Source organism: Rhododendron vialii, chromosome 13a, assembly GCF_030253575.1.
Source record: "Rhododendron vialii isolate Sample 1 chromosome 13a, ASM3025357v1".
NCBI lineage: Eukaryota > Viridiplantae > Streptophyta > Magnoliopsida > Ericales > Ericaceae > Rhododendron > Rhododendron vialii.
The window spans coordinates 5,631,022-5,644,213 of record NC_080569.1 but is presented as its reverse complement, the minus strand read 5'-3'; the positions used below and the strand labels follow the sequence as shown (position 1 = coordinate 5,644,213).

The window sequence follows — 13,192 nt, the reverse complement described above, 5'->3', positions numbered from 1 at the left end:
TATTTTGTGCAAAATCTAATTGAATATATAAGCTCCTTATTGATTTGTAAAAGGATCTTTTTTAAAAGTAGTAACTAGATATTAATAAATTCTTTTTATTTTTAAAAAAGTTACTTTTATAGTACTCCAGTAGCGTATTAATTTGATGGGAGTAGTTACTTTCCAACAATAATTTAACACAATCCAAACACAACCTAATCTACAGTGTCCCCTGTGACCTTTTCAGTTTTCTACGGAGGTCGTCTCTCTCTCTATCTCTCTCTGCCTTTCCCGCAATCGAGCGTTCCCGGAACCTCTCCTCACCCCCCAAACCCCCGTTGAATCCCTTATCCATAGAGATTGCAGATTACCGATCAAACTTCAAAGACATTTTTGGTTTTTAGATGTAGATTGAGAAATAGAGAGAGAATATGGCTCCGTCCGCGGCCGAATCCCCATCGGCTATACAAGCAGAAAGGCTGAGACAAGATGGAAACACCTACTTCAAGAAAGATCGCTTCGGCGCCGCCATCGATGCGTACACTGAGGTCTGTACACGTCTCTCTGATATTTCTATTAGCAACGTGTGTATGTATGGATTTTGAATTCATGGGTGATTCTCCTTTTTTCTTCGTGTTGGGTTTTACAGGCCATCACTCTGTGCCCTAATGTTCCCGTGTACTGGACCAATCGCGCTTTATGTCATCGCAAGCGCAAGTATGTACAATCACGTTCCCTTTCTCGACATTATTATGCTTTAAATTGGGGTTTTCCAATTTGTGTTTATCGTGTTCTGTAGTGATTGGACGAAAGTGGAAGAGGATTGTAGAAGAGCAATTCAACTCGATCACAGTTCTTTCAAGGTTAGGGTTTTGGATTCTCCCAAATGTTCATTTTTTTCATAGTGTTTTCAGGATTTTTTTTTTTTTTTTTGGCTTTGGGGATTTCCCTCTCCTCCCCCCCATGTCCTTCATTTATTATTGGTTTTCGTGATGGTCTACGGATTTTCGATGCCGAGCTACTATTTGCGGAACTCCCTTTCCCGACATATACCCGGCCCAGTTAACTCTCTTTGTTTCGATGAAAGCCTCATCGCTCGCCTTCTACGGGGAACTTTTCTTGACTATTTACCTCCAAAGAAAAATCGGAAGCAAAGGGCAAAAAGTAAAATACTCCCTAATAACGCATAAAGAAGGGTGCTTGAGTTCTGAATAAGCAGGAATCAACCAACACCTTACTACTCCATCAAAATCTGTTGCTATTTCCGCCATTGTGTTCCCTCGCTTGGAAGAGTCTGTCACGGAAGTCTCCTTAAGTTGCTCAATCAACAGAATCACATGGAAATAACTTCAAGTTTGGAATTGGAAGAGTACCTGGGAAAGGTCCTTTTCTCAGCCTTTCAAGGAAAAAACTTACAGCTCAGAAACCTATCAAAAGGTTGCTTTGGGTTTTGTTAAGGAGGTGGAATAACTTGCCTTATAATCTTCTTGTTTCTTATGATATTAGAATACACGTAAAGATAGTGTAAACTGTGCACTTATTTCCTATGGTTGAAAGGTGAAAAGTGGAATGGGGATAATATCAAAATGGAAGACAGGCACTTGTTCTAGGATTCCTTTGCCAATGTTTTGGGGATCGTAGCAGCGGTGGCGGTCTTGGGTGTTGCAGGTTGTGGCCGGTGGTTCGAGGGGTTGCAGTTTGGGTCTTTGTTCGAGCGAGCTCTTTGCCAGATGGTTTTCTTTCGAGATAATTGAAAACTTCAAGAGACGAAGATGTAGGTTAAGATTTTGCAAGCCGCAGTAGTATGAGGGTATTGTGCACTCTCTAAGGCTATGTCTATGCTTTTCTTTTCCTACTGTATTGTAGTGATTTCATTTTGTATCCTCATGATGAATGAAATTATTTTTGCGGATACAACAAAAAAGTTTTGAGTCTCTGACAATTGTGGTTTGTTAATAGATACATACAAAACTTTGTCACATCTCCAGTTGTCCAGTTGTAGAACATGAATTCTAGCTGAAACAATAGATCTTCCTCTAACTTGGCACGTTGAGGTGCAGAGGAACTGCAAGTGCTTTCTCAATCTAGACTTTTAATGACAATATCCCCTGTTTAGGGAAATACAAAACTTTTTGTGGTACCTTCGCTTAGGTGCTTTCCACTGAAACGATGTCAGTTTGTAAATCAGACTTCAACAAATTGTATGAAGAGGCCACAACAAGAAAGCCTTTAATAGAGGTCAAATACTGGCTGAATGGATAACAAAAGATGTGGCATGATATCTTTGATATGCTCTCTGCCGGAGGGTTAGTACCATGAATCTTACTTTTTAGTGATTGCCTTAACCATAATATTTCCTAATCGATGCCATGCGATGTTGTGATTAAAGGTCTCCTTTTCTTACTTTTTGGTGATTGCCTTAACCATGATGTTTCCTAATTGCTGCCATACTACATGGCAATTAAAGGTCTGCTTAGAATGTGAGAATTGCTATGCTACTTCTGCGTGATATTGCTTTCATAAATTGGAGAATGGGGAATTAGGTGTATAGGCCTTAAGTTATTGTTAACCACTCTTTTGGTTGTTGAAGACGGTATCCTGGATAGCGGATCGCCACGATATGTGAAGCGGGAACGGGATCATGGTATGCCATACCCTTCGGAATGTGGTACGGTGGGGGTAGGCTCCTTCGGATCGTTAGGTCTGAACGAAATTAGTTCGTTCTGAATGCGAACCATTTTTTCGGGTAGTTCTAGTACTAGTAGCATCTATGTATGACATTGTACTTAACAAATCATCAATGGGATTAATTTATGAGGGTTTGTTTGTTATATGATAGTGTATTTATCATCTCTACGCCATTTTTATCGTCAGATGACTCAGATCACTAGAATCCCCGTGCCAATTGCTATACCTGATCCGGATTGCAATTTGTAACCTTTACAGCGAATTGTGATAACCCTGGTTTTAGGGCTGATCAGAATTTCAGATGCCATATCGCCTCATTCCGTGTTGATAATTTTTCTTGGTCTTTGAAATTTGAATAGACTAATGTCATCTTGTGGGACCATGAATTCTCATGGTACTATGATGAAGGCTTCTCATCTTAACTGCAGATAGCGATGAAACTTCTCTGTGGTTGATCAACCGAATGTCAAGCTTAATATTGGCTGTTGCCTGTTGGACTTCATCTAATAAGTTTGATGTATTTACTTGATCTGAATTCATATGCCAAACAGTTCTTTGTTGTTCCTTTATTCTTTTTGTTTTTTGGTTTCTATGAGCGACAATGTGAAATTTCTTATGACATGATCCTATAGCGTGTTACCACTCCAGTATTACGTTCTTAAATGTGTAGGATACAGGAAAATTGTTTTGTGCCACCACTTACAAAAGAAAGTAGATCTTCAATTTGCACTTCAAAAAGGAATTTTGACTTTTTCACTGCTAGCTTGCGTTGTTAAGATGTTTTTTTTCTGATGGATGGTATGGCATTAGCTTATTGCAGATAAGATATTTAGATTCTTCTTCTAACTAACTTGAAGTTTAAGATCTTTATCTGATGCTTATACATATTTCATTATTTTCTTTTGTAATCTAACCTAGGTCTCATGTTTTCTGGAAATGACAGGCCCACTACATGCTCGGGCTGGCATTGCAACGAAGGCATGAATATGCTGAAGGAATCAAGGAATTGGAAAGAGTATAAACTTCCTCCTAAGATATTTTGTGTTGTCCAGTTGATGCAAAAATGACATATAGTAATTTCTGAGTGAGATTTGTTTCTAGTGGCTTTTATTTTTCATTTGCTGAGAAAAATGTGGAATCTTTAGTTTTCTTGCGTAATTTCTGCTGCATTTCTCTGTTAGTAACACTTTTCCCTAGTTTCCGATGTAAAGTCTGTGCAATGCATGCATTGTTTCTTTCTTTTTTCTTTTTGTGTGCATGCGCGCGCTGTGGATTAGCTTTTAGACCTTTGCGCTTCTCTGTTAACGCTTTACTTGTTTCTGATGAGAAGTCTGTGCAATGCATGCTTTTTTTCTGTTTCTAGTGGCTTTTATTTTTCATTTGCTGAGAAAAATGTGGAATCTTTAGTTTTCTTGCGTAATTTCTGCTGCATTTCTCTGTTAGTAACACTTTTCCCTAGTTTCCGATGTAAAGTCTGTGCAATGCATGCATTGTTTCTTTCTTTTTTCTTTTTGTGTGCATGCGCGCGCTGTGGATTAGCTTTTAGACCTTTGCGCTTCTCTGTTAACGCTTTACTTGTTTCTGATGAGAAGTCTGTGCAATGCATGCTTTTTTTCCCTTCCTCTGGGGATTAGCATGCATGGTTTTTTATCATTGTTTTTTTTTTTTTTTTTTCTGAACGGGAATTTTGTTTATCCTTTTCAACCATTGAGCATGATAAATCCAAACTGGCTGAGATGTAATCTAAATTACTCATGTAGGCTTTGGATCTTGGGAGGGGTGCCAACCCACAGAGTTACATTGTTGAGGAGATATGGCAGGAACTTGCAAAAGCCAAATACCTGGAATGGGAGCATGAATCTAACAAACGTTCATGGGAATTGCAAACCTTGAAGTGAGACTTTGATGTTTGAAAGGGCTCCCTGTCTAAGCTCTCATAAAGCTCTTTAAAGTTTTTGCGCTTAGACATTTGTGTCCATTGTGATGTTGACCTTACCTTGTCTTTGTTTGTTGCGTACCTCAGAGAAGCTTGTGAGTCTGCTCTTAAAGAGAAACTTTCACTTGATTCTTCCCAAATCGAAGGGTTTTTAGATGATACTATTGATTCCAATTCTGCGCAATTGGAGGCTCTAGGACAAGTATTTGAGAAAGCGGCCGAAGCTGACTTACCAACAGAGGTGGGCATTAAGCCATTAAGTACACTTAGGCCCTGTTCTGCTAAGGAAATTTTTCGAATTGAAGGTGATGTATTGTGAGAGAATGACCTATCTTGTAAAGCCGAAAATAAATACTTAAAAAATAAGAACTTTTGCGGAACGGGGCCTTATTTGTTCTTGCCCTTCACAAGAGGTTTAGGCCCTTAATTTTGTGATTTCCTCCGTGATTGCGGATTTCAGGTGCCAGATTACCTATGTTGTAAAATAACGCTGGATATATTCCGTGATCCTGTCATTACTCCGAGTGGGCTTTCGTATGAGAGGGCAGTGATCCTTGAGCATATGGAGAAGGTAAAGTTGGAGCTTGACTTGCATGATTAAGTTTTGATTTCCGTCATCTATTATTGATTTCTTTCATCAACAAGTCAGGTGGGAGAGTTTGATCCGATCACACGTGAACCTCTGCACCTATACCAACTGATACCAAATTTGGCCATTAAAGAAGCAGTGCATGCATTTCTAGACAAGCATGGCTGGGCATACAAGATGGATTGAAAGTTAAAGAGTTGAATTGTTATAAAAGAGAGGGGCAAGAATCGAGTATGAATATTTGGTCATCCCTTGAAACCCTCTTGCCACAACAGATTGATTGGCCCCAATTGTTGTCCTGATGCACCAGCGAACGTGTTTGCTTTGCAGTCTTCTCAAACTGTACAGGTGATATGGCTTATTGTATTTTGTACAGCTTATTGAACCTTGCTTGAAGATGAATTCTGGTGTGATAGAGAGATTGCCTTCTCATTTGCGATAGAGATGATCAAACAATCTTTCCTCTTAAGACAAATTGTACCAAAGGGAGCCAGTTGACTGAGCTTTTAATTGTGTCCTAGTTGCTATGACAAGCATTCTCATATTATGTGTGCAAGGCTAGTTGGCTTAAGAGGTCCTCAGAATTAATCTGCTGGGATGGCAGTGTTTTCATTTGTATTTGTGATATTAAACCGGTATAAACCTTGAGTGGGTATAAATTCGCGTGCTGCTGGAATTCTCGCGCAACTTTTTTATTCCGAGTAACATGTTACCTCATTGCCAGACTCGAATCCTATTTTGTTCATCCTTTTTCAAAGGGTTGTGACTTGTGAGATTACTCAATGCTCATACTTGTTTCTCTAGTAGAATCCACTGATTTAAGTGGGGTTTTATTGCTTTGAATGTACTAATCATGAATGTAGATTAACAAAATGGTTCTATGCAAGGGCCAGAAAATCCCTTTGGATAAGAAGAGGAAAGACAGAAGATGATTCATCTTCCACCAATAACTCAGTCATTAGACATGTTGCAAACATCAAGCGTGAAAGGATGGATGACTAGAACATGTTGGGTTCTATCACTTATGGACAGCCGGCATGACATGTAGGAGAACATTGGCCTTTGTTTGTGTCTCGTCAGCACAGTTTTCACATCAAAAGCAACAATAAAGCATCGCATATTATTGCCACCAATAATAGGGGTCAACAAAGAGCGTCAAGCTAAATGAGTGGTGTTTAAAGGGTATTGTGTGTGTGTTTAAATGGTCTATTATGTTTCTCCTTAGTCAGCAATTGCCTAAGTGAGTTGATATGTGAAATTGCCTTTTTGCCCTCCTTCAAACTAACTGAGTGGTGGAAACTCGGATTTGATTGGATATGGCCCAGTTTGAGTCCTCGTAGCCCCTTATTGTGGCTAAGCGTATCCTTGCATTATCCACACGTGGGATTTTAGCTTCGGTCCCGACATATCTACATACCTATGGTGAGGTCCTCTACAGGTAGTGTTGTGGTCTGAATGAGTATTACTTCCTGACGGAGATAATAGGTACTAGACATGCACTTTTATTTTCGTTATAAGAAAAAATGAGGGGACTAGATAGAGAGTGAAATTATTATCATCTTTACTCGATACCTCGTAAAGCCTTGTGTAAGCATATCATTGGATTTGTCTTCTGTTTGTTGTGTGCTTTTTTACTACCCAATTGTTAAATCGTAAAATGTTGTACGTATGTGCTTGTGATTGGTTCTTCCATGGGAGATGGGCCTACTTAAACTTGTCATCTTCTTTCTAAAAGAATCAATCAATTTGCGGGAATAATGTTTGTGGTTTCACCGTACCTACAATAATGATCGAACAGAGTAGTTAATCCAGGCCACGAGTTAGTCTAATTGGGCATCCATAGACGTATAAACGAATGTCATCTGTGAGAATAAAATCAATTGTTTTAAGATTTAAAAGTAATTGTGTTGTCTAATTATTGTTCCACAAGTATGATTTGTTTATAATTTTTGGTGTGAATAAAGTTCTGCACCCGAGCTATGAGATGAGTGGGGTTCTAGATGGGCACGCAATGGCTCAAAACTTACAAAATTAGAGGGAATGAAAATTGGACTCCAACCACACATTCCCCTGGCCATACTAAGTGTAACTTTATATAAATACGTGATTTTGAAATGGTCCGGAGCATCATGTGGCGACTGAATAATTACTTTGTGTGCACAATGCTAGTAGATTTTTTCTTCATGCATTGTTATACTCGTTGCTATCAATGTCGAGGGAACATATGTTTCTTGTATTTATTTAAGCTTTACTAGTACAATCGTTTTCCCGCCCGCCCCCGTCTTTACCATTATATACTACCATGCAACTCAAAACTATTTCATTTCATGGGTACGGTCCGTCACCTCTCATAATGCAATGATCTCGATGACAATGGGCTCCACTGTCATTTTGAGAGAGTAGGGAAGAGGAGATATGTACCATTTGTATGAATAATCCTTCCTCAGTGTTCTAAAATAAGAAATTAATCGGCAATTAATTGCTGGTGGAGCCTATCCGATTAAGTCCAACTAACAATTAGTCGTCGATTATTAATTAATATATACTGATTAATCGCTCTAAGATAGCCGACCGTCCGACTAGCGCTTAGGCCCCGTTCCAGAAACCTTATTAAAAAATAAGTAGCTTATTTTACATTTTCAAACTCAAAAATAATGTAAATGAAAAATAAATTTTTAATTTTTTTTGCATCGTATAAAAGATCTCAATGAGATCTTTCAAACAAGATCTATAGTGTATATTTTTAGATTTCAATAAATCCCTCATTTTTTAGCTTGAAATTGCCTTCTTAAAAAATAAGGGCTTTTTTTGAGTTCTGAAACGGGGCCTCCTAAAAATTGTGCCTCCTAAAAATATTGTGCCTCCTAAAAATATACTACTTTCAAGAACATGCCACGTCCATTCCCACATGAGAAAAAGGAGAGCAGAAACATTGATTGTGATGGGATAATAAAGAGAGGTTGAAGGGTAAAAGTGCGTTCACAAAAAGGAGAGGGCTGCATTTTAGATGGACCACAGCAGTAGATACCAAAATGCCATTCAATGTGGACACTGTCCTCCCGTTTCATATGGAATCTAATCCTCAGCCATTCATTCAATTTTTTCCTTTTCAAAGATGGCAACAACGACAAGGTTTTGCTTTGTTCTCCAGTCATTGAAGTATTGGAATTTTCGACAATCAAAGATGTAGATAAGGTACCATCCTATATTTAAATGAGAAATTCCAATATCCAATGAAATGGGCTCACATTGAATGTGAAGTGCAGACAAAACAAATGGGGCCATCTGTTTTCAAACAAGAAAAAAGATCACAATTGCCACTTCCAAGCAAAGTTCCAGCAATCTACTAACAACCAAGTGCAAGAGTTACTAGAAAACACAAAAGCAAACATATCAAAACATAACGAGAATGGAAAACTTTGGCAGGCAGACGGATTGAGACCAGGGTCCCGATATGGCAAATAATGGGTTGGAGGCCACCTAAACCGGATGGGTTTCAGTTAAACTCAGATGGAGCATTGTGGTGCAATTCGACACAGACGGCGCCAGGAGGTCTAATACGAGACCATCATGGAAACCGGGTAGCTGGGTATTGCAGAAACATTGGGGCAGCCACCTGTTTGACTGCAGAAATTGTGGGGGTTGAGAGATGGATTGCAATTAGCGACTAGACTCCAATTACCAAACTTGGAAACGTAAACTGACTCCATGGTCATGATGCAGCCACTTGCTACACCTTGTGAAGAAACGCAACAACTGAATGCATTATTGAACAATTGGCAGGTACATATTGCAGCAGGTAGGAGTGAACCATTGCAGGTACCTATTCCAGCAGCTAAGAGTGACAGAGGTGAACCATAGTTTATCGCGAAGGAAATACTTGCGCAGACTGGTTGGCAAATTTGGGTTTCCATCATTTAGATAAAATGCAAAGTTCAGTTTAAATTCAATTAATGGCAGATGCCCGAGGGTTGCATTGCCCAGACTGGTGTACTCTATTTTGTCTAATCAATGCTAGCTTAATCCCTTTGACCAAAAGAAAAAAAGAAAAAAGAAAATCTCTGATGGCAAAGAAGTATATGTACGAGCAACTACAGCTGCTTCATGTGTAGTTCAAGCGATCTACTAAGTGACCCATGTGCATGAAAATTGCCCAATACTATTGTTCACATTGACCGTACGTAACTCATAAACCTGAAATATAATTTACAACATGGAGAAGGCTGATGATCATAAGAAGTGTGAATCGCATACCGTTGGTAACACTGAAAGAGGTAGAATTTACAGATTCTGAGCATGGAAAAGCTGCACAAGAGACTTATTACGCAGTATGGGTAAGATTGACAATTCTATTCAATCTCTCAAGAATGCCACTGGCCTTCCTCTTCGCCCTCAAAGTCCCATTTTGTGCAAGCTGAGAGATAGTCCCATAAGTAGTCTCTTCTTCCCTCATCTCCTTCCACTTGGTTCGGTCGTTGAAACAAATTGTATGGAGGATCGCAATGCAATTCTCTTTGTTTCGAGGACACAAGCTCTCCCTAATTACACTGAGCAAACAAGGAACACCCCCAAGCTCTCCCATTTCCTCAACCGCCTTCGGATTGCTTGAAAGAATTGCAAGGATAGCCAATAGCTCATCCACATGGATACGATTCGCGATCTTCTTTAAAATCACTCTCACTGCGCCATCCCTCACGGCGCTTGCCTTGTTCTCCTGGATAATACATAGGTTAAAAACTGCCGAGGCAACATCTTTCATAGCTAGTGGATGCCCTTCTTCTAAAAGGTCTATTAGGGATTTCAGGGCACCGGATTTTCCAATAAGCGCCTTATTTGAGTCCAAAGCTGACAATGTGAAGAGGGTTGCAGCCGCATTGCTTCTCGTTTCTATTGTCCCAGATCTCAGTGCATCTATAACAAGAGAGATAACCATTGGAGTCTCCGCAACAAACTTCTTGTTGTTGTCGTGGATTGATAGATTCAAAAGCGTTGTGATTAGGTCTTCTTGGAGCTCCGGGTGAAGGTCGATTTGAGACCTGTTTTGAGAGAGAGGATTGAGCAGCTGAGGTATTGCGTCCATAGATTCGGAAAAGAGTGCCCGAAAAGAAGGCATCCTCTTTGTCAACAACCGCAATTCCCTTGCAGCTTCCTTCTGTTCGGACAGAGTCGAGGACATTTTCTCGAGCAAAGAAATGAAATGGTCTCGATCGGCTTCTGTTAATCCATCCTCATTGGAATACTGAGTTGGGTCTGGCAATTGCATCTCATGACTTTTACACCATTGTGATATCATTTCGCGAATCAAAAGGTTAGGCGTAAGGAGGGTGTGTGAGAGGACTTGTTGAGTTCGAGGGCATGTCCGGTGCCCCGATTTCAACCATCTCTGGATAAATGGTCTATCATACGTCTGAAATATTAGGGAAATTCAAGTTAGAGAAACCAACCAAATCCATAAACAAAGAAGTTCAGGTTATGAACAAACATACCTCAATGAACAAATGAAAATGCAGAATACACAATTCTCAATATATTAAAGACAAATAAGTTTTCCTTTACTGGGTAAATAAACAAAAGACAAAAGTTATCAACGTCACAGTATTAAATCTGGTTAAATGGAGAACCCAAATCCTTGTAGAGTAGCTTAACTGAATCTTTCAGCAATAGTTGATAACTAATAACCATTAAAAGGTAAGTACACATCGTTATCTTCTCCATCATTGAAGCTGAGAGGTCACGGATTAGGGGTTAATCAAGAGATTTAACTTACAAATACAGACGGAAAAAAATTCGAATTCCATATTTCCAACTACAGAGCAGCACTTCCTTAAACAGTACAAGTAGTTTTTAACCTTTACTTTTTCCCCCGCTTGATAAAGAAAATTTTAAAAATAAAGAACACAAAAATAACCGAATGAAATCAGAAACTCTACGGACACAACTCTGAAACACAACTCCGGCCGCAACACAACCATTCGATACATGTGGACCCATGTATATCAAACGGTCCGGTTGTATCTAGAGTTGTTTTTTAAAAGTTGTGTGCTCAGCAATTACTAGCATTGCTCGAAAATAGAACGAAACCAAATTAAACAGCTCTATCAACACAATACCCCTTGAAAAATTACAAAAACTTATGGGGGGAAATTTGCAAGGAACGAAACTAATTGGAAGAGAATACGGACCTGACCAGTGGAGACAATAACAGGATCTCTCATGAGCTCACTGGAAATAGGGCACCGAAACTCCTCTGGACAGCAACTCAACAAGCCCCCATCGTAACTCGGTTTTCTGAGAGAAACCCTTGTCTTGGATTTCACCTCCTTGAGTGCACGCAGCGTCTGGGTGGCTCGATCGATGGTCTCCGCGTTGGAATCGTCGTTGTCCACGATTGCCCTGACCAGTCTCTGCAGCTCCTTCTTCAACTCCGACGCCTTCGTTATCATCGTCGGATCCCCGTCGAATACCCCCGTTTTCGCCATTAGGAATTACCGTCGAATTGTGCTACTTATTGTTGGCGTAGCCGTGTGGGGGTAAATGACAGTGTGCTTGCTCTGTTTCAGTTTTTCTTCGGCTTTGAATTCTCTCTCTCTCTCTCTCTCTCTCTCTCTCTCTTTATAGTCTATATAGATATACACGCACAGAGATACACACGCCCTTGACACTGCAAAGTGCAAAGGAGCATGAAACAGACACCCCTCAACAATTGGTAGTTTTTACATGACCCCATGTATCTTTTAAAGCCTACAGATGGACACCTTTCACAGATCGTAGTTGAATTTACACCCAAGCAAAAGAACGAGGATAGTAGTACCCTTCACACCCAATCAAGGCCAGTTCAAGGTATTTGGAAGCTCTAAGCGAAATTTTTGGGTGGGATCCTACATATTTTTAAAATTAAATAACAATAATATAAATGTTTATTATATAAGTATTTTGGTCTATATTGAGCATGTTACATGCTTTGGTTCCGACAGCTTAAGTGGTTGCCTTGTATCCTCTTTGATCTCGGTTCGAGTCACAACAACTATAACTGTATAGCTTGATTTTTTTATTTTATTTTTTGCAAAAAAACACTTCAAAATAAAAATATTTTGCCAAAATTCAAATTCGGAACATTCATTAAGATATGGAATCGTCTTACTACTGATCCAACAAAATACTTTTGGGCCCAAATTTTGGAGGCCCAAGCCAAGGCCTTCTGGGCCTTGCCCTAGGGCTGGGCTTCCACCCAACAGTAACTTGAATAGGACGGAAGGAGTAATATTTATCCCTGAACGTTTATCAAGGGGTTATGTAAAGGGGGACCTAAGTTGGTCATAAATGACAATATGGGACATACTTCTTGCATTACAAACGAAATTCGGAGAAGGGATGCGAGTTAAAAATCCAAATACATGAGGGGTTATCTACGAAACCCTCATGAAATGAGAGAGAGAGAGAGAGAGAGAGAGAGAGAGAGAGAGAGAGAGAGAGAGAGAGAGAGAGAGAGAGAGGGGTCCCCGGTGGCCCGCGATGTACGCAATCACGAAATCCGGCAAACAGCTGGCTGAGGAAAAGCTTGCTTACGACTCCTCATGCATTGCTTCTTCTTCTTTTTTTTTTGATTGAAAGATAGAGAGCAAGGATTACCTGCAACCGGTTCTACTTTTTCTTCAATTTGTTTTGTTTTAAGAATGAATTTAAGCTGGTTTGACTACAGTTCATTTGCGTGATTAACTATTAAGACGCCTTTTGACACGCAAGGATTGATTGATAATTAGTCATGCCATGTCAAAAATTGAAAATCATTTTAGATTGAATAATCGATTTTGGCACTCTATTTTTTAATAATCACACTCCAATATGAATTTTTAACTTTTAAGTGTTCAAAATATACACAACACGAACACTTTAAGGACAAATTAATACTGAAGTGTGATTATCAATATTTAGAGTGCCAAAATCATTTTCCTTAATTAGATTATTTTTGAATCACATTTGTTCAGGAATTTTTCCGACGA

At 39.4% G+C, this 13,192-nt stretch overlaps 2 protein-coding genes across 4 annotated transcripts; one reads left to right on the top strand and one right to left on the bottom strand.

The window, feature by feature from the left end:
- The first annotated feature begins 169 nt into the window (after nucleotides 1-169).
- Nucleotides 170-5,909, top strand: LOC131312716 (E3 ubiquitin-protein ligase CHIP). Of its 2 annotated transcripts, XM_058340656.1 has the most exons (8): nucleotides 170-527; nucleotides 629-696; nucleotides 779-842; nucleotides 3,611-3,682; nucleotides 4,428-4,561; nucleotides 4,691-4,844; nucleotides 5,064-5,174; nucleotides 5,253-5,909. In XM_058340656.1, exons 1-8 carry the CDS (start codon nucleotides 411-413, stop codon nucleotides 5,376-5,378), a joined length of 846 nt encoding a protein of 281 aa, XP_058196639.1. In that variant the 5' UTR covers nucleotides 170-410; the 3' UTR covers nucleotides 5,379-5,909. The 2 variants fall into 2 exon arrangements, with proteins under 2 accessions (XP_058196639.1, XP_058196640.1); XM_058340657.1 differs by lacking the exon at nucleotides 3,611-3,682 and having other exon boundaries at nucleotides 238-527.
- A 2,375-nt stretch (nucleotides 5,910-8,284) lies between these two features.
- LOC131312715 (U-box domain-containing protein 9) lies at nucleotides 8,285-11,895 on the bottom strand. Of its 2 annotated transcripts, XR_009195953.1 has the most exons (3): nucleotides 11,375-11,827; nucleotides 9,447-10,599; nucleotides 8,285-8,816 (listed from the first exon to the last, which is right to left on the bottom strand). XR_009195953.1 is itself a non-coding variant. In XM_058340654.1 (2 exons), the coding sequence occupies exons 1-2, from the start codon at nucleotides 11,669-11,671 to the stop codon at nucleotides 9,514-9,516; spliced, it is 1,383 nt and encodes a 460-aa protein (XP_058196637.1). In that variant the 5' UTR covers nucleotides 11,672-11,895; the 3' UTR covers nucleotides 9,302-9,513. The 2 variants fall into 2 exon arrangements, 1 of the variants encoding a protein (XP_058196637.1); XM_058340654.1 differs by lacking the exon at nucleotides 8,285-8,816 and having other exon boundaries at nucleotides 9,302-10,599; nucleotides 11,375-11,895.
- Nucleotides 11,896-13,192: the final 1,297 nt, after the last annotated feature.

Bases quoted from the DNA above. Each gene is read 5' to 3' on its own strand.
- LOC131312716 (XM_058340656.1), top strand. From the start codon at position 411: ATGGCTCCGTCCGCGGCCGAATCCCCATCGGCTATACAAGCAGAAAGG. The intron at 843-3,610 runs GTTAGGGTTTTG...TGGAAATGACAG, and splicing joins TCGATCACAGTTCTTTCAAG to GCCCACTACATGCTCGGGCT. The intron at 4,845-5,063 runs GTGGGCATTAAG...TGCGGATTTCAG, and splicing joins AAGCTGACTTACCAACAGAG to GTGCCAGATTACCTATGTTG.
- LOC131312715 (XM_058340654.1), bottom strand. From the start codon at position 11,671: ATGGCGAAAACGGGGGTATTCGACGGGGATCCGACGATGATAACGAAG. The intron at 10,600-11,374 runs GTCCGTATTCTC...CTAATATTTCAG, and splicing joins TTATTGTCTCCACTGGTCAG to ACGTATGATAGACCATTTAT.